The sequence below is a fragment of the Chinchilla lanigera genome, unplaced genomic scaffold (assembly GCF_000276665.1).
Source record: "Chinchilla lanigera isolate Chin_1 unplaced genomic scaffold, ChiLan1.0 scaffold00093, whole genome shotgun sequence".
Lineage (NCBI taxonomy): Eukaryota > Metazoa > Chordata > Mammalia > Rodentia > Chinchillidae > Chinchilla > Chinchilla lanigera.
In genome coordinates this window covers 822,390-835,931 of record NW_004955494.1, presented here as the reverse complement: position 1 = coordinate 835,931, position 13,542 = coordinate 822,390, and the positions used below count along the sequence as shown (strand labels likewise).

At 49.6% G+C, this 13,542-nt stretch overlaps 1 protein-coding gene across 1 annotated transcript in view; it reads left to right on the top strand.

Moving 5' to 3' along the window:
• The window catches only part of Trpv6 (transient receptor potential cation channel, subfamily V, member 6), a 15,131-nt gene continuing 1,589 nt past the window's right edge, over window positions 1-13,542 (top strand). The window contains exons 1-13 of the mRNA XM_005405387.2: window positions 1-384; window positions 8,191-8,288; window positions 8,413-8,535; window positions 8,898-9,035; window positions 9,324-9,422; window positions 9,553-9,725; window positions 10,174-10,320; window positions 10,399-10,611; window positions 10,916-11,002; window positions 11,101-11,177; window positions 11,400-11,565; window positions 11,917-11,983; window positions 12,347-12,615. Coding sequence (XP_005405444.1) covers window positions 257-384; window positions 8,191-8,288; window positions 8,413-8,535; window positions 8,898-9,035; window positions 9,324-9,422; window positions 9,553-9,725; window positions 10,174-10,320; window positions 10,399-10,611; window positions 10,916-11,002; window positions 11,101-11,177; window positions 11,400-11,565; window positions 11,917-11,983; window positions 12,347-12,615 — 1,785 coding nt within the window. The 5' untranslated portion in view covers window positions 1-256. The remainder of the gene's footprint in view (window positions 385-8,190; window positions 8,289-8,412; window positions 8,536-8,897; window positions 9,036-9,323; window positions 9,423-9,552; window positions 9,726-10,173; window positions 10,321-10,398; window positions 10,612-10,915; window positions 11,003-11,100; window positions 11,178-11,399; window positions 11,566-11,916; window positions 11,984-12,346; window positions 12,616-13,542) is intronic.

The following is a 13,542-nucleotide window of genomic DNA, read 5'->3' as shown; positions in this document are numbered from 1 at the left end:
GGAGGAGGGAGGGAATGTCTGTAAAGCTCCCGCTCACTCCCAGCTCCCAGCGATTCCCAGCTCTGTGAAGTAGAACACACTCAGAGCCTTCAGCAGACTGCTGGCTGGCCGGAAGCCCTCACAGGAGAAGCAGGAGACGGGACCTGTACAGGGAGAGGACAGGCCGGCTGTTGGGGGCGCCGATGTGGCCCCAAGGCCGAGCCCAGCTGGGGTCCGGCCTCAGCCTCAGCCCCCCAAGGTGTCCACCTTCCACTCCATGGGGTTGTCCTTGCCCAAGGAGAAAGGGTTAATTCTCTGCCTATGGAACAAGTTCTACAGATTGTTTCGCAGACAGGATTCCTGGGCTCAAAGCCGAGATGAGCTGAACCTGCTGCAGCAGAAGAGGTAAGGCTCTCCGTCTGCTCCCGCCCCTTGCCCAGGCTTGCACCCTGGGCCTCCCGTCTTTGCTTGGTACACCTGGCTGAGCTCCCGGTCTGTAGGCTCCCTGACAGCCCGGTGTCTCAGGAGTCTTGGCCTGTGGGGCCAGCTGCCCAGGATACCAGCTAGGAAAGGAGGGGCTGCCCAGTATAGGTGCTCATTATCTCAAACAGTCAGTGTAACTCTGCAAACTTCTGCGTACTGTCCTAACAGCCAGGCACCTTACTGGGCCTCATGAGGATTGTGCCATCAAAGCCCCTCCACCCAAATGGTGCAGCCAGGTCAGGACAATGCCTCACCTATCTCTGCTCCATATCCCTAGAACTGTCTCTCCGCAGAAGTGTATAGTGTACATGTGCATGCGTAGATGAATGAGAGAACATGGGATGAAAACAGGAGAGAGGGAGCTGAGAATACGAACTACAAAAATAGACAGAATGTGAAAATAGTGTTAGTTCCTGTGTGCTTATCTCAGTCAGACCCTGACCAACACCTCACTATACTCCAGGTGCTCTCAGGGGAAAGGGGCGGGGGTTTGAAGACTGAAACAGCTCAGACCCAGTCCTGCAGTGTTTCTCTCCCTGGTGGGGTGGTTCGCATGGGTACTTGGTCCCAAAACCAGACCACCGCCAGCACTGCTCTCACTCAGGCTGGGTGATGTGAGCATCTTAAGGAAGTCTCACTTCTTGCTTGCAATTCCTGAAAACTTCCCTACACTCACTTGATACCCACCCACCATGGCAGCTTAGAGTTGGAGTTGGGAGCAGGCCAAGAGAGAGAAATCTACGGAATCTGGAGGGCACCCTGTATGCAATCTCCACTCCAAGGTCATTAATGGATTTCCCCATCACCTTGGTTCTAAGCTAGAAGGAAGTCCTGACTTTTGGGGCTTTCCCTGAGCCCCTGTGGAGGAAGATAATACATCTATTCATACGGAAAAGCCCGAAGACTTCCTGTCTTAGAATTGTTCTCTCTCTCTCTAAGTAGGGGCCTGCCTCAGCCTCACCACAGGGTTGCCTGGGGTCTCCTCCTCTTTTGCTCAAGGGTTATGAGCTAGGCCTGTGCCCACTCACTGAGCTGGGGCTTCCTGTCTCTCACCCCAACCACCCACCTCTCTCCCCCCAGGCCTGGGAGACTGGGGGCAGGGCACATGTCTGGCTGCTGACGTCCTAGGGAACAGAATGGCACTGTTGTTGGAGAATAGGTCCTCACTGCATCTACTCATCCCCTTCCCACTCCAAGCACGCTGGGGCTGGGGGCACCAGGCACAAGCACAGGAAGGCCTGGGGCTGGGAGTGAAGGTGAGGCTTTGTGTGCGCCCCTGCTGTGAGGTGAGGACATAGGGAAGACTCAGGCCCCGGAACACAGCCGGCTGAGAACAGGCTGTTGCACTGTCTGCCTCGATTCTTCTTGGGACTATCTGGTGGGCTTCTGCAGCCCTGGGCCAGGAGACTTGATGTCACCAGTTAGGGGACCTCCCTTCTGTTCCTGATCTTCTCTTCTACTTTGGTGGCCCTCTTCTTCCCCGACATCAGCCACCCACAGTTTTGGCTCCTCTTGGGGTGGGTCCTCCCCAGAGGGAGCTGCAAGTGCCTGGAAGGGGCATTTCCCAGTCTATGCAGTCAGTTCTCTAGACACACACGGGATGGCTGTGTGAGGAAGGACAACATGGACAGGTGAAGGTGCTGGCTGGAGAAAGGAACACACAAGATACTGAGAACTCTAGGCTAGTTGCCATTAGCAACCCAGTCTCAGGATCCCAAACACAGACCAGGCAGGTAGGGCCGTCATCCCCACATCAATGAGGCAGGCAAGAGCCCCAGAGAGAGTTAAGAGGGGAGTCAGAAGGCCTGGCAAGGGGGACAGATGCAGAGGGGAGCTTTGGGTGGGTCAGTGGATTCCATGGAACAGAGGATGGCCAGGAGCAGGGAAGGCTTTGGGGTCTGTGCCAGATGACCAGGGGTTCAATCTCCCTGTGCATATACAGCAGACATTCCCTGGGTTGCGATCATGCAGTCCCGTCCTCCAATCCACAGTGTTAGGGTCAATTCTGAACTCTCCTCTTTCTCTCACTCTTAGATCACCTCTCCCTCTGTCTTGAATTTCTTCATTTCCTGATATTCCATGTCTGAAATGTTTATTGAGTATAAGGTGCTCCACTAAGTTTGTGGTAATGAATAGAATACATTTCCTGCTCTCAAGTAGCCTGCATTCTGATGCACAGGACAGATTCTACCAACCTCAAAGATGAACTACTCAAAAACTTGAAGATATGTTATTATGGACAGGTACTACCCAGTTAAACCCATAGCGGTTGCATGTGTATAGACACCTTCCTTAATATTCCCTAAACAACATGGTATAACAATAATTTTTCCCAGCACCAACATTGTCTTGGGTATTCTAAGTTATCTGGAGATGTTGTAAAGCATACAGGAGGATGTGCATAAGTTACATGCAAATACTATGCCACTGTAGATAGAGAAGGCAAGTTAAGCTCTGTGTGTCCTGGTGTCCTGGGACCCATCCCCCTTGGTATGGGAGTGATGACTACGTGAGTTAAACTGGAGCATGGTGGGGGCCACAGAAACGTACAAAGAAGTGTGAAGCAGGCAGAGGAGGAAGCTGCAGTACCTGACTTCAGCTGGAATGGGATATGGTTGAACTTCACAGAAGCTGCCCACCCTGACTGCCCACCGGTCCTATGCTGCCTCTGTCTCTCCTCAGGAGGAAAGGCAGGCACACCTGAGGCTTTGTTGTGACTTTTCTCCTTTAAGTGTATGTTTGCAATGCATAATAGTTACACTTGTTTGGGGGAATTGGTATTTATCATATCTTGACCAATTTTAAACTCGTTATCCCCACCACCTTTCCGAGATCCCCTTCCCCATCTCAAAAAAGCCTGCTTTTCTATCATCTCTCCTTTATTGTACACTGTAAGTTATTCACTTTTCGAGTTCCTGTTTATGTAAATAGCTATATGGATACATATGATAGAAGGATCTGGGAAAACTAAGCTGTGGGATGCTCCTGTATACCCTGCAGCCCTGCTTGGGTAAACACACGCACACATATATGTCTACAGTCACAGGTATAAAGGAGTTATCACAGTTTAGAAGATGGCCCAGCTCCAAATCTCTAGCTGCTTTCCCTGGGTTCTGGCTTCTTCATCCCACTGCCAGGACCCTAGGCTGGAGGGAGGTAGCCTACAAGTGCCTGGTGGGTGCCACCTCCCACACATCACTGATTTTACCTTCTCCTGTGGCCACTGCTCCAGACTTGCCCCCAGCCTCCTAAGAAAAACTAGGAGGAGCCATAAAACTAGAAGAACCACATAATTCAGAGGTAGGAGCCTGGGGCTATGTTCTGGACCAAACTCTCTGACTTTTAACCCTGTGTGATCTTCTGGCAACAGTTCGGCCACGTCGCCTCAGTTTCCTTTTTTGAAAAGCAAAATTACCCAGCTGTCATTAGAGGGCTGTGGAGAGCAAAAGTGCATAGTGATTGAGATGTTGCTTTGGAAACTGAAAGTACATTTGACAAGTAGGATTATTGTGATTAAAAGAAACAGCAGTAAAAAGGTAACTAGAATAATGGCAGGAGGCAGAGGGGCCATCAACTTCCTCCTAATTTACCAGGCCATGCCGCTATGGCCCCTGTATCGGGTCCCACTCCCAGTCTCACCCAGTGGGCACCTGTGCTGATACACCAGGGGGACCCGGATGTGCTCACACAGTCCCCTCTCTGCGCTCTCTTCCAATTCTGATTAGCACGGAGAACAGGGACGGAGAAATAGCCACTGGACCCTCATACCAGTTCTGCCTCTGACTTCCTTGGCTAAATCACTTCAAAGCTCCAGACTCTGTCTCCACGTGTTATGAGAACAGATGAACAGTGTAGACTCAATTTCTAGGCCTTCGTAGCCATAAACTTCAGATTTAAACTTTTTTGAAGACTCTCTGCATCCCCAGTACCTACAACCAAAGTTGACTCTTGTCTATGGCAAATACAGATGCACTGTGCATTAGAACGAGGGACAAATGGTGGCTGGATTCAGGGGACAGAGAAGAAGATAGAAAAGGACCCTCACTTGGTTGCCCAGAGCTGTCCCCAAGTGAGTAATCAGTGATTTGTTTACTCAACAAAACATGTACTAGATTTTGTGCCAGATACCCCACAGTTCAGGTTCCGCCAGCTGAACGGTGAACTACGCTGTTCAAATTACAATTGCCCAGAAAAACAAAATATTCTAGACCTGAAAGACCATTCATATTGTTATACTTTCATATTTGCTCTAGATTTTCTTTCTGCTGCTTAATCAGTGGGAGCTTAAATGGCTTTAATTTTTTGTTTCTTAGTTGTATATGTAATGATGTTAAGAATCGTTTCTGTATGTACGGAGAATTTCTAATTCTTGTTCATGTGAATAATGCTTTTTCTTTAAAGGGTTATGAGTAATTTTACCTTTAAATTAGAAATTCTGCACCTTGGCATGATTGACACCTTGGGCAGGATCTATTCTGGGAAAGCTGTTTTCTGTTGTTCTTTCCCCGACCCTCTAGAAGCCAGTGGCTTAACCCATCCCGGAGTTGTGACCCAGCTTCCTGTGATGAGCTGCCACTGGAGAATTGACAAGACTCTTTGGTGCTCTTTGTCCCTCTGTTACAAAGCCCAGTGATTGGTGTTTGAGGGTCTGTCTTCTTGCGCCAGTATCTTCAGTTAGAAATTTCTCTTCTGTCCCCTTGTGGCCCTCGGACGTTATTGCACACAATGATTTCCTGATACAAACTGTCAGACTCCATCCCCGCATTGACACCCCTCTTTGCTGGATTCTGGGGTTTGCAGGTAGAGGAGGCCATTTTTCTATAAACCTTGCTGGCTTGGACTGTAAACGGTTTCTTCAACTAGAATGTGGTGTACTAGATTTCCAGGTAAAACGCAATACCTATTTCAGTTTGAACTACAGATAAACAAAGAACGATTTGTTGGTATAAGCAAGAATTATCCAAATACAACATGAGACATACTTACATTTAAAAAAAAATAATAATTGTGTACTAGACTGAAGTTTAACTAAGCATCTTGTATTTTTACTTGGTAAATCTACCAATCCTGAGTCCTCCCCAGGCGCACTAAGATAGCAGAAGAGATGAGGAAAGGAACCCAGCAGGAAGGGAGGTTTGTTGGATGACATTTGCAAGCTTCAGAGATGTGTAGGAACCTAAAGGGAAACATCTGGACCTTCAGTGCAGAGAGAGACAGATACTGATTATAACACATAATGCAAGACACTGGAATAAAAGTAGGACCAAAGGACAGTGGAAAACATCCTGGGGATGATGCATGTGTGTGTGTACGTATGAGGGTGGGGAAGGGAAGTATTCGCTCTAAAATATCTATAGAGGAGGGGTTTGGTCAAATGTTTGGAGTGGAGGTGGTGTAGAAAACTTGTTTTGCTGCTGGGTTTGCATACCAAGCATACTGTTTTTCACTTAGATTATATGTTCGCTTAAGCTTGGCTTAGAGGTGGCTGATGCAGATAATAAGAAGGGAAGAGTAAAGCCAAACCACTTTTTGGCACCATTACTGATTCATCCATTCTACAGCAAAGACTAGTGAGTACCCACTGCGTGCTAGGTGTTTTCCCCTGCAAGGGAGTGCAGAGCAGACAATGAACAATTGCTGGCTGGAGGAGCTGTTTTAGGAGGAAGGAGGCTTGTGGGCGCAGGCACAGGGAGAACTGTGTGCTCCGTGGTGCTGAGGCGTGTGGTGAGACCAAAATGCTGAATGTCAGGAGTGAGTGGGAGCAGTAGAGGGTGGAAAAAGAGCTGCACAAAGACCTTGAAGAACCTCTGTGTTCTCTACCCTTGAGCACAGAAAGACCCACAGGATTTTTGTGAGCTATGATTGCACTTGCCATTTAGAAAAATATTTCTTGGCAGGACCAAAAAACATGGATTAGGTGGAGATAGGGTGCAAGGAGAGTAGATAGGAGAATATTGTGCTAATATTGGGCTACAGAGTGAATGCATGAGTTCACGAGGACTAGCAGGGACAAAAAGGAAGGGAATTAATGGAGACACAAGTTTAGCTATTGAATACACAGGGCCTGGCGGTGACCCCTGGGACCTGCTGGGGTAAGTAGGGGCTATGGTTAGAGAAATACAAGCCACATTTCCACTCTTCCTCCTGCTTTGCACTAGATTTCTTGCCGCTGCCAGCACTTCAGCTCCCGTGGATGTCATTTTGTATGCCACATAGTTGGCCATCAGTGGATAAATAGGGTTATTACATTCACTCCCATAGAAAGACCAAATAGCTCCAGGCCAGCAGAGAAAATGGAATCAAAAGGATCCATGTGTCTTAGTTGGGGCAAGTTCTGACTTTATAAGAGATTTTTAGTCCATTGACAAAATAAGAGTAGGGATTTGGTTTGGGCCGTCAAAGAAGATGATTTTGCCTGAAATAAGTGAAAAGCAGTTAATAGGAAAGGACAAAAGACCAAGGAAAAGAAACAGAACATACAAGTCTAAAATTTTGGAAAGTAGAGAAAAAGGAAGAACCGCAACATCCAGATCCACATGAAATTCAGTGAATGAGCCTGCCAAATTCGATTCTTTAGTTTCTCTGTATCTGTCATTATTGCATAGTTTATATCGTCACAGGTGCTAGTAGTATAAATAAATATCAGTTAAGCTCTATAGGTAGCAGGGCTGAGGATGAGGGAGAATGCTGCTTCCTCAGCTGCAACGTGTGCCACTTAAAATGGAACATCCTGAGGTTGCCCCAGATTTATCACTGCACATGCGGAGACCGCACTCCAGCTACTGGCTTGAGTAATGCTTCTCAAACTTTCATATGCAAAGGAAGCAGCTGAGCATTTTCTTCAACTGCAGCCTGATTTTCCAGATCACATGGTAGGACTGAGAGTTGACATTTCTTATAAGTGCTCACCAGCTGCTGATGGAAGACTGCAAGAGCTAAGATGTGAGAAGACAGAAAAGAGACAAGGACAGGCAGAGAAGGGAGAGAGAGAGAGACACACACACACACACACACAGAGAGAGAGAGAGAGAGAGAGAGAGAGAGAGAGAGAGAGAGAGAGAGAGAGAGAGAGAGAGAGAGAGAGAGAGAGAGAGAGAGAAACAGCCTCCAGTGATGCTTTCTCACAAGGGCCACTGTTGCTTTGGGGTTGAACCCTAAAGATGCTGTTGTCCCAGGCAGGAGGACAAGTGCTACAATCAAGGGACTAAGGACAGAGGGTTGAGTAGGCAGAGCAACAGGAGGAAACCTGCTCGCCTCTGCATGTTGCCTTCCTCTGCAAGTATGCGGGAGGAGCTCCTTACACCCCTAGTCTGTACAAAACAAGGCTTATCCTGGAGGGCGATCTCAGAACACCTTCTGAGGCCAAACAGGACCACCCCAGGGGTAAACAGGTCAGGAGGTGAATGCATGCTTAAGGAAAATCTTTCTTCCTCTCCTGATATACACAGGTAGCCTATCTACTCACTGCACATTTGGCCCCAGCACGCAGGGGCCTAGCAATCGAGTTAAGAACAAAAAAGTGGAGAAAAAGTTGCTTTGCGTTAACTGGCTAGTCAGGAAGAGCTAAGGTCAGGTGACTGGTACTACTACCCTACCCTCCCTGCCCTGGTCAGGGAACTTGGGGTCCATCGCTGCCAGGCAGCGCCTGTCTCAGAGTACAAGGTCATCGCTGGTGCCACAGCTGGGCATGCTCACTGTCACCACCTCCCTCCCCACTTTTCCTGGTAGGATCTGGGAGTCTCCTCTCCTTCTAGCTGCCAAAGAAAATGATGTCCAGGCTCTGAGCAAGCTGCTCAAGTATGAGGCCTGCGATGTGCACCAGAGAGGTAAGGAGAAGAGCCCCAGCCCCCATCTCCTGGGTCAGCCTCCCTCAGGGCCCTCCCAGGCGTCAGTATCGTCCCCTCCCCCCGCCCCAGAGTAAGCATATGACTCTTTTCTCTGCAATGCCAGGAGCCATGGGGGAGACAGCACTGCACATAGCAGCCCTTTATGACAACCTGGAGGTGGCCATGGTGCTGATAGAGGCTGCCCCGGAGCTGGTCTTTGAGCCCATGACATCTGAGCTGTATGAAGGTGAGGGTGCAGAATCCCAGAATGGAAAGAACAGTGGTTTGCTGTGTGTTTTCAGCAGTCTTAAGAATGGATAATTTAGAGAACCAGAGAGGACTTCTGAGTGTCCCTACTCTTTCATTCCCCTCTCCACGGTCTCCCTAGCTCCTGGCTGCACATCGCTAGAACACCTGGAGTCTGAACTGCCAGAGGGCTAGAGAGGGAGAAGAGATGCAGGGAGCCTGAGCCCCTAAGAACCCTGAATTCTCATAGGCTTCTGTCCTCCATGGCAAGATGCCCAGGAGAAGAAGGACATGGACAGAAATGGGAGGGATCCCTGCAGGGTCCTGGGGACAAACCCAGGACTGACAGCTCTCTCTGTCCAGGTCAGACTGCCCTGCACATCGCTGTCATGAACCAGAATGTGAACCTGGTGCGCACCCTGCTCTCCCATGGGGCCAGCGTCTCTGCCAGGGCTACAGGCCTCGCCTTCCACCACAGCCCCCACAACCTCATCTACTATGGTGAGCATCAGGGCCAGGCTGGGAAGGAGGAGGAAGAGGAGGAGAGCAGAATGGTGACCCGGAGGTGGGCTCTGGTGGGCTGTCTTGGAATGGAGCAGCTCTTGCAGAACTGAAGGCCAGAGGCCATGTCTACCCACAATCTCTGCACTGTCCTCTCCTCTGGTTCTGCTGGACAAGTGTCCCCAACCCCCAGCCCGGGTGTAAGGAGGAGAGGCAGTCACCTGGGAGATACTGCCCCCTCATCCTGTGACCGTACTGTCTCCTGCCATTGATCCCTCTATGTCCCAGGGGAGCACCCTCTGTCCTTTGCAGCCTGTGTGGGCAGCGAGGAGATTGTGCGATTGCTCATAGAGCATGGAGCCGACATCCGGGCCCAGGACTCACTGGGTAGGAACTGGATGGGTATGGACCGGGATGGCGCAGGGAGTGTGAGGGGAGGGAGACAGGCCATCCGGGGTGGGTTTGGGGCCATCAGAGATGTTAGGCCTGTGACTACATGAGACCTTGCCCTCCCCAGGGAACACTGTGCTGCACATTCTCATCCTGCAGCCCAACAAAACCTTCGCCTGCCAGATGTACAACTTGGTGCTGTCCTATGATGGAGGGGACCACCTGCAGTCCCTGGAGCTCGTGCCCAACCACCAGGGCCTCACGCCCTTCAAGCTGGCTGGCGTGGAGGGCAACACTGTGGTGAGGGGCTCCCCCAGCCCTGATGTCTCTCCGTAAGGATGCTCAGCCTACCCTGCTGGCCCCAGGAGAAAGTAAACATGATCTTAAATCCCACTCTCAGATCAGCCTGGGATGTCTCTCTTGATCCCTCTCTCTCCTCTCCCTGTTCCCTTTCCTGTCCCTTTCCTCTGACCTGAGTGTTAGGGGCTTATACCGTCTACATCACTGCTGGGATGGTCTGCAATGCCCAGCACCACCTGCCCTGCTCAACTCCCTTTCCAAGCTCTGCAGGGAGTCATGGGGGAGCAAGTTGTCACCATAAACATGAGTTCTTCTGCCCTCCAAAGACTGTGGTCCTGAAGTGACGGCTACCAGCCTTTCTAGAGCTATTGTCCCCTGAACACATGTCCCTTCTATCCTCTGTGGCACCCTCTCTGCCTGCGACACTGACCATCTCAACCTCCCTCAGATGTTCCAACACCTGATGCAGAAGCGGAAGCACATCCAGTGGACATGTGGGCCCCTGACCTCTACTCTCTACGACCTCACAGAGATTGACTCTTCCGGGGATGAGCAATCCTTACTGGAACTCATTGTCACCACAAAGAAGCGGGAGGTACGGGGTCTTCACAGCAGAGCTGCTGGTCAGGGACCCAGTGTTTTGGGACTCCCTGCCCTATTCTCTGTGCTGCAGGCTCGCCAGATCCTGGACCAGACGCCAGTGAAGGAGCTGGTGAGCCTCAAGTGGAAGAGGTATGGGCGGCCCTACTTCTGCATGCTGGGTGCCATCTATCTGCTCTACATCATCTGCTTCACTGTGTGCTGCGTCTACCGCCCACTCAAGCTCAGGATCACGAACCAGACCAGCCCCCGGGACAACACAATCCTCCAGCAGATGCTCCTTCAGGTGACACCCCAGGCGGAGCAGATGGACCGAGCAGGACTCTGCTTCTTGCCTTTTCTCAGTCTGGTACCACTTCCTTTATGCCGTGCTTTCCCCATCACACAGCTCTCTGATACACAGACACAGTGCATGCACACACAAACACACACAATTCATCTAGGAGCAGACCTTGAGACTAGATGGGACCTCATTAGTGGGACCTAATAGGTTAGAAAGAATCCGGCAAAGCTGCTGGCCTCAGGCACTGGGGCAGGCAGGATGGGTGCATGGAACCCTTGCTCACTTTGACCATCCTATTCCCCCTTAGGAGGCCTACGTGACTCCCAGGGATGACCTTCGTCTGGTGGGGGAGGTAGTGAGCGTCTTCGGGGCCGTGATCATCCTGCTGGTAGAGGTAAGGTGTGGGTGGGATTGGAGTGAGGTTCACGGCTCCAGGGACCCAATCTGAACTCTGGTCCACAGGTACCTTTTTGTCTCCTGACTCCTCTCCAGATTCCAGACATCTTCAGATTGGGGGTCATTCGCTTCTTTGGACATACCATCCTTGGGGGGCCATTCCATGTCATTATGTGAGTCACCTTCCTCTCACTCATGACAGCCCATGAAATCCAAGGCCCCAAGAACCTTAATTGGACAGAACCTTCTCCAGTGATGCATGTGTCCCTGTGCTTTTGAGTGTGAGACAGCTGAGTCACTGAATGCATGGCAACTGTCCTAGTTATACTCTTGAGCTCGTATCTTCAGGATAATCCCAGGCTTCCTCTCATTACACCTTGTCCTACTCCTCCCAGCATCACCTATGCTGTCATGGTGCTGGTGACCATGGTGATGAGGCTCACCAATGCAGATGGAGAGGTGGTGCCTATGTCCTTTGCCCTGGTATTGGGCTGGTGCAACGTCATGTATTTTGCTCGAGGATTCCAGATGCTGGGACCCTTTACCATCATGATCCAGAAGGTCAGTGCCTCTCCCCACACTTCTCTGAGAGATGTCCCAGACCAAGTGTTGGCAAACCTTTGTTGAAAGGGCTAAACTATGGCTATTTCAGGCCTTGTAGGCCATAGATAGTCTTTGTTGTATGTTACTTCTTTTCTTTTTCTAAAGCAATCTTTTAAAAATGTTAGAACTATCCGCAGTTCATGGGCTATGCCAAAACAGGCCAGTAGATTTTGCCTGCAGGCCACGCCTTACTAACCCCTGACCTAAGACAGGGAGCTGTTAAACTTATCAAGGCTACATCTGCTGCCTTTGGATGGGGCAACTGCTCAGGAAATATGAAATGTTCTCTCTGCCTCCTCTCCCCGGTAGATGATCTTTGGTGACCTCATGCGATTCTGCTGGCTGATGGCTGTGGTCATCCTGGGTTTTGCTTCAGGTAAATCACCTGTTCAGCATGAGGGCCACGGAGGGAGAGGTGGTAGGTGGAGAACGCCTCTGGCTAAACTTGGAGCAAGGAGGGAAGGAGAAAGGGAACCAGAGATCAGAGGAGGTTGTGCAAGGTCTGAAGAAGGGGCGTTCCGCAGAGGCGAGGGGAAACAGGGGTGTCAGGGAGATGTGGTTCTTGGGATCAGGAGGATGAGTCTAAGGCAACATAAGAACTCAAAATGTGAAGTGCTGTGGAGCTCAGGTGGTGATTCTGGAGATGAGGGGAATAGGATAGAAATAGGATGTAAAGTGCTGGCTGTGGCTAGTCGTGATGCAGTTGCCATGGTAACTCTCACCCTCTTGGGTGGAGCAGCCTTCTATATCATCTTCCAGACAGAGGACCCTGACGAGCTGGGCCATTTCTATGACTACCCCATGGCACTGTTCAGCACCTTTGAGCTGTTTCTCACCATCATTGACGGCCCTGCCAACTACGATGTGGATCTGCCCTTCATGTACAGCATCACCTACGCTGCCTTCGCTATCATCGCCACGCTGCTCATGCTCAACCTTCTCATCGCCATGATGGGTGACACCCACTGGCGAGTGGCCCATGAGCGGGATGAGCTCTGGAGGGCCCAGGTGAGTCCCTGGTTAGAGGAAGTCATCCCCTTCCTACCCTGAAACTAGCCATGCTCAGATAGAAGCAGGATATTTTGACCCTACATATGTTTGATATTTACCACACAATATGGAAAATAATACCAAATGCACAGAAGTATTGGGTTGGCAATACAACCAAGTATTGCTGGAATCTCTGGAAAATTCCTCATAGCTTTGTCAACAATTAAAATCTTAAGTCTTGTGCCTCAGGAGATTGAGGCAAGAGGATCAGAAGTTCGAGAACAGCCTGGGCAACTTAGTGAGGCCCTGTCTCAAAACATAAAAAAGAACTGAGGATGTAGTTCAGTGTGAAGGTCCTGGGTTTAATCACCAGCACCACAAAAGTTAAGTAAATAAATAATAAGATAAAACCTCAGTAGTATTTTATATTGAATAATCAACAAAGAAAGCTAGCTGCAACTGCATCAGTAAATTCTGTCAAGTTGTCGTGGTAATATTTAAGTCTGTAAAATTTGACTCAGAAAAATTGGAGGTGTTAAAAATAATGCCGCAGAAACCTCCTGTAGTAGCAGAAACTGTCTTCAGCCGCATCCTCACAATGGGCATGAAAGACAACTAGGTGAATCAAATTTTCATTGCAAAAGAATCTAAGAGAAGAATTTATCTCAACCAAAACAATTTCAGGAAAAGTAAAAATGGAAATTCCAAACTCAGGAAGGCATTTAAATATGGCATGTGGAAATCAGAATAAAACCTGTGCTGGCTCAAAGGAAACTTCTCAGGGCAATGATTTCTCCATGAAAATATACAAGCATTAGATTTCTACACAGGGTGTTTACATTTATAAATGGCCTTTGTGTAGGGTCAAAATATTCCGAGGTCTTTTAAATCCCTTCTTATTTGCTCTGCTTTCTCCCCGTCATCTTGGAGCAAGGCCTCTCCCTC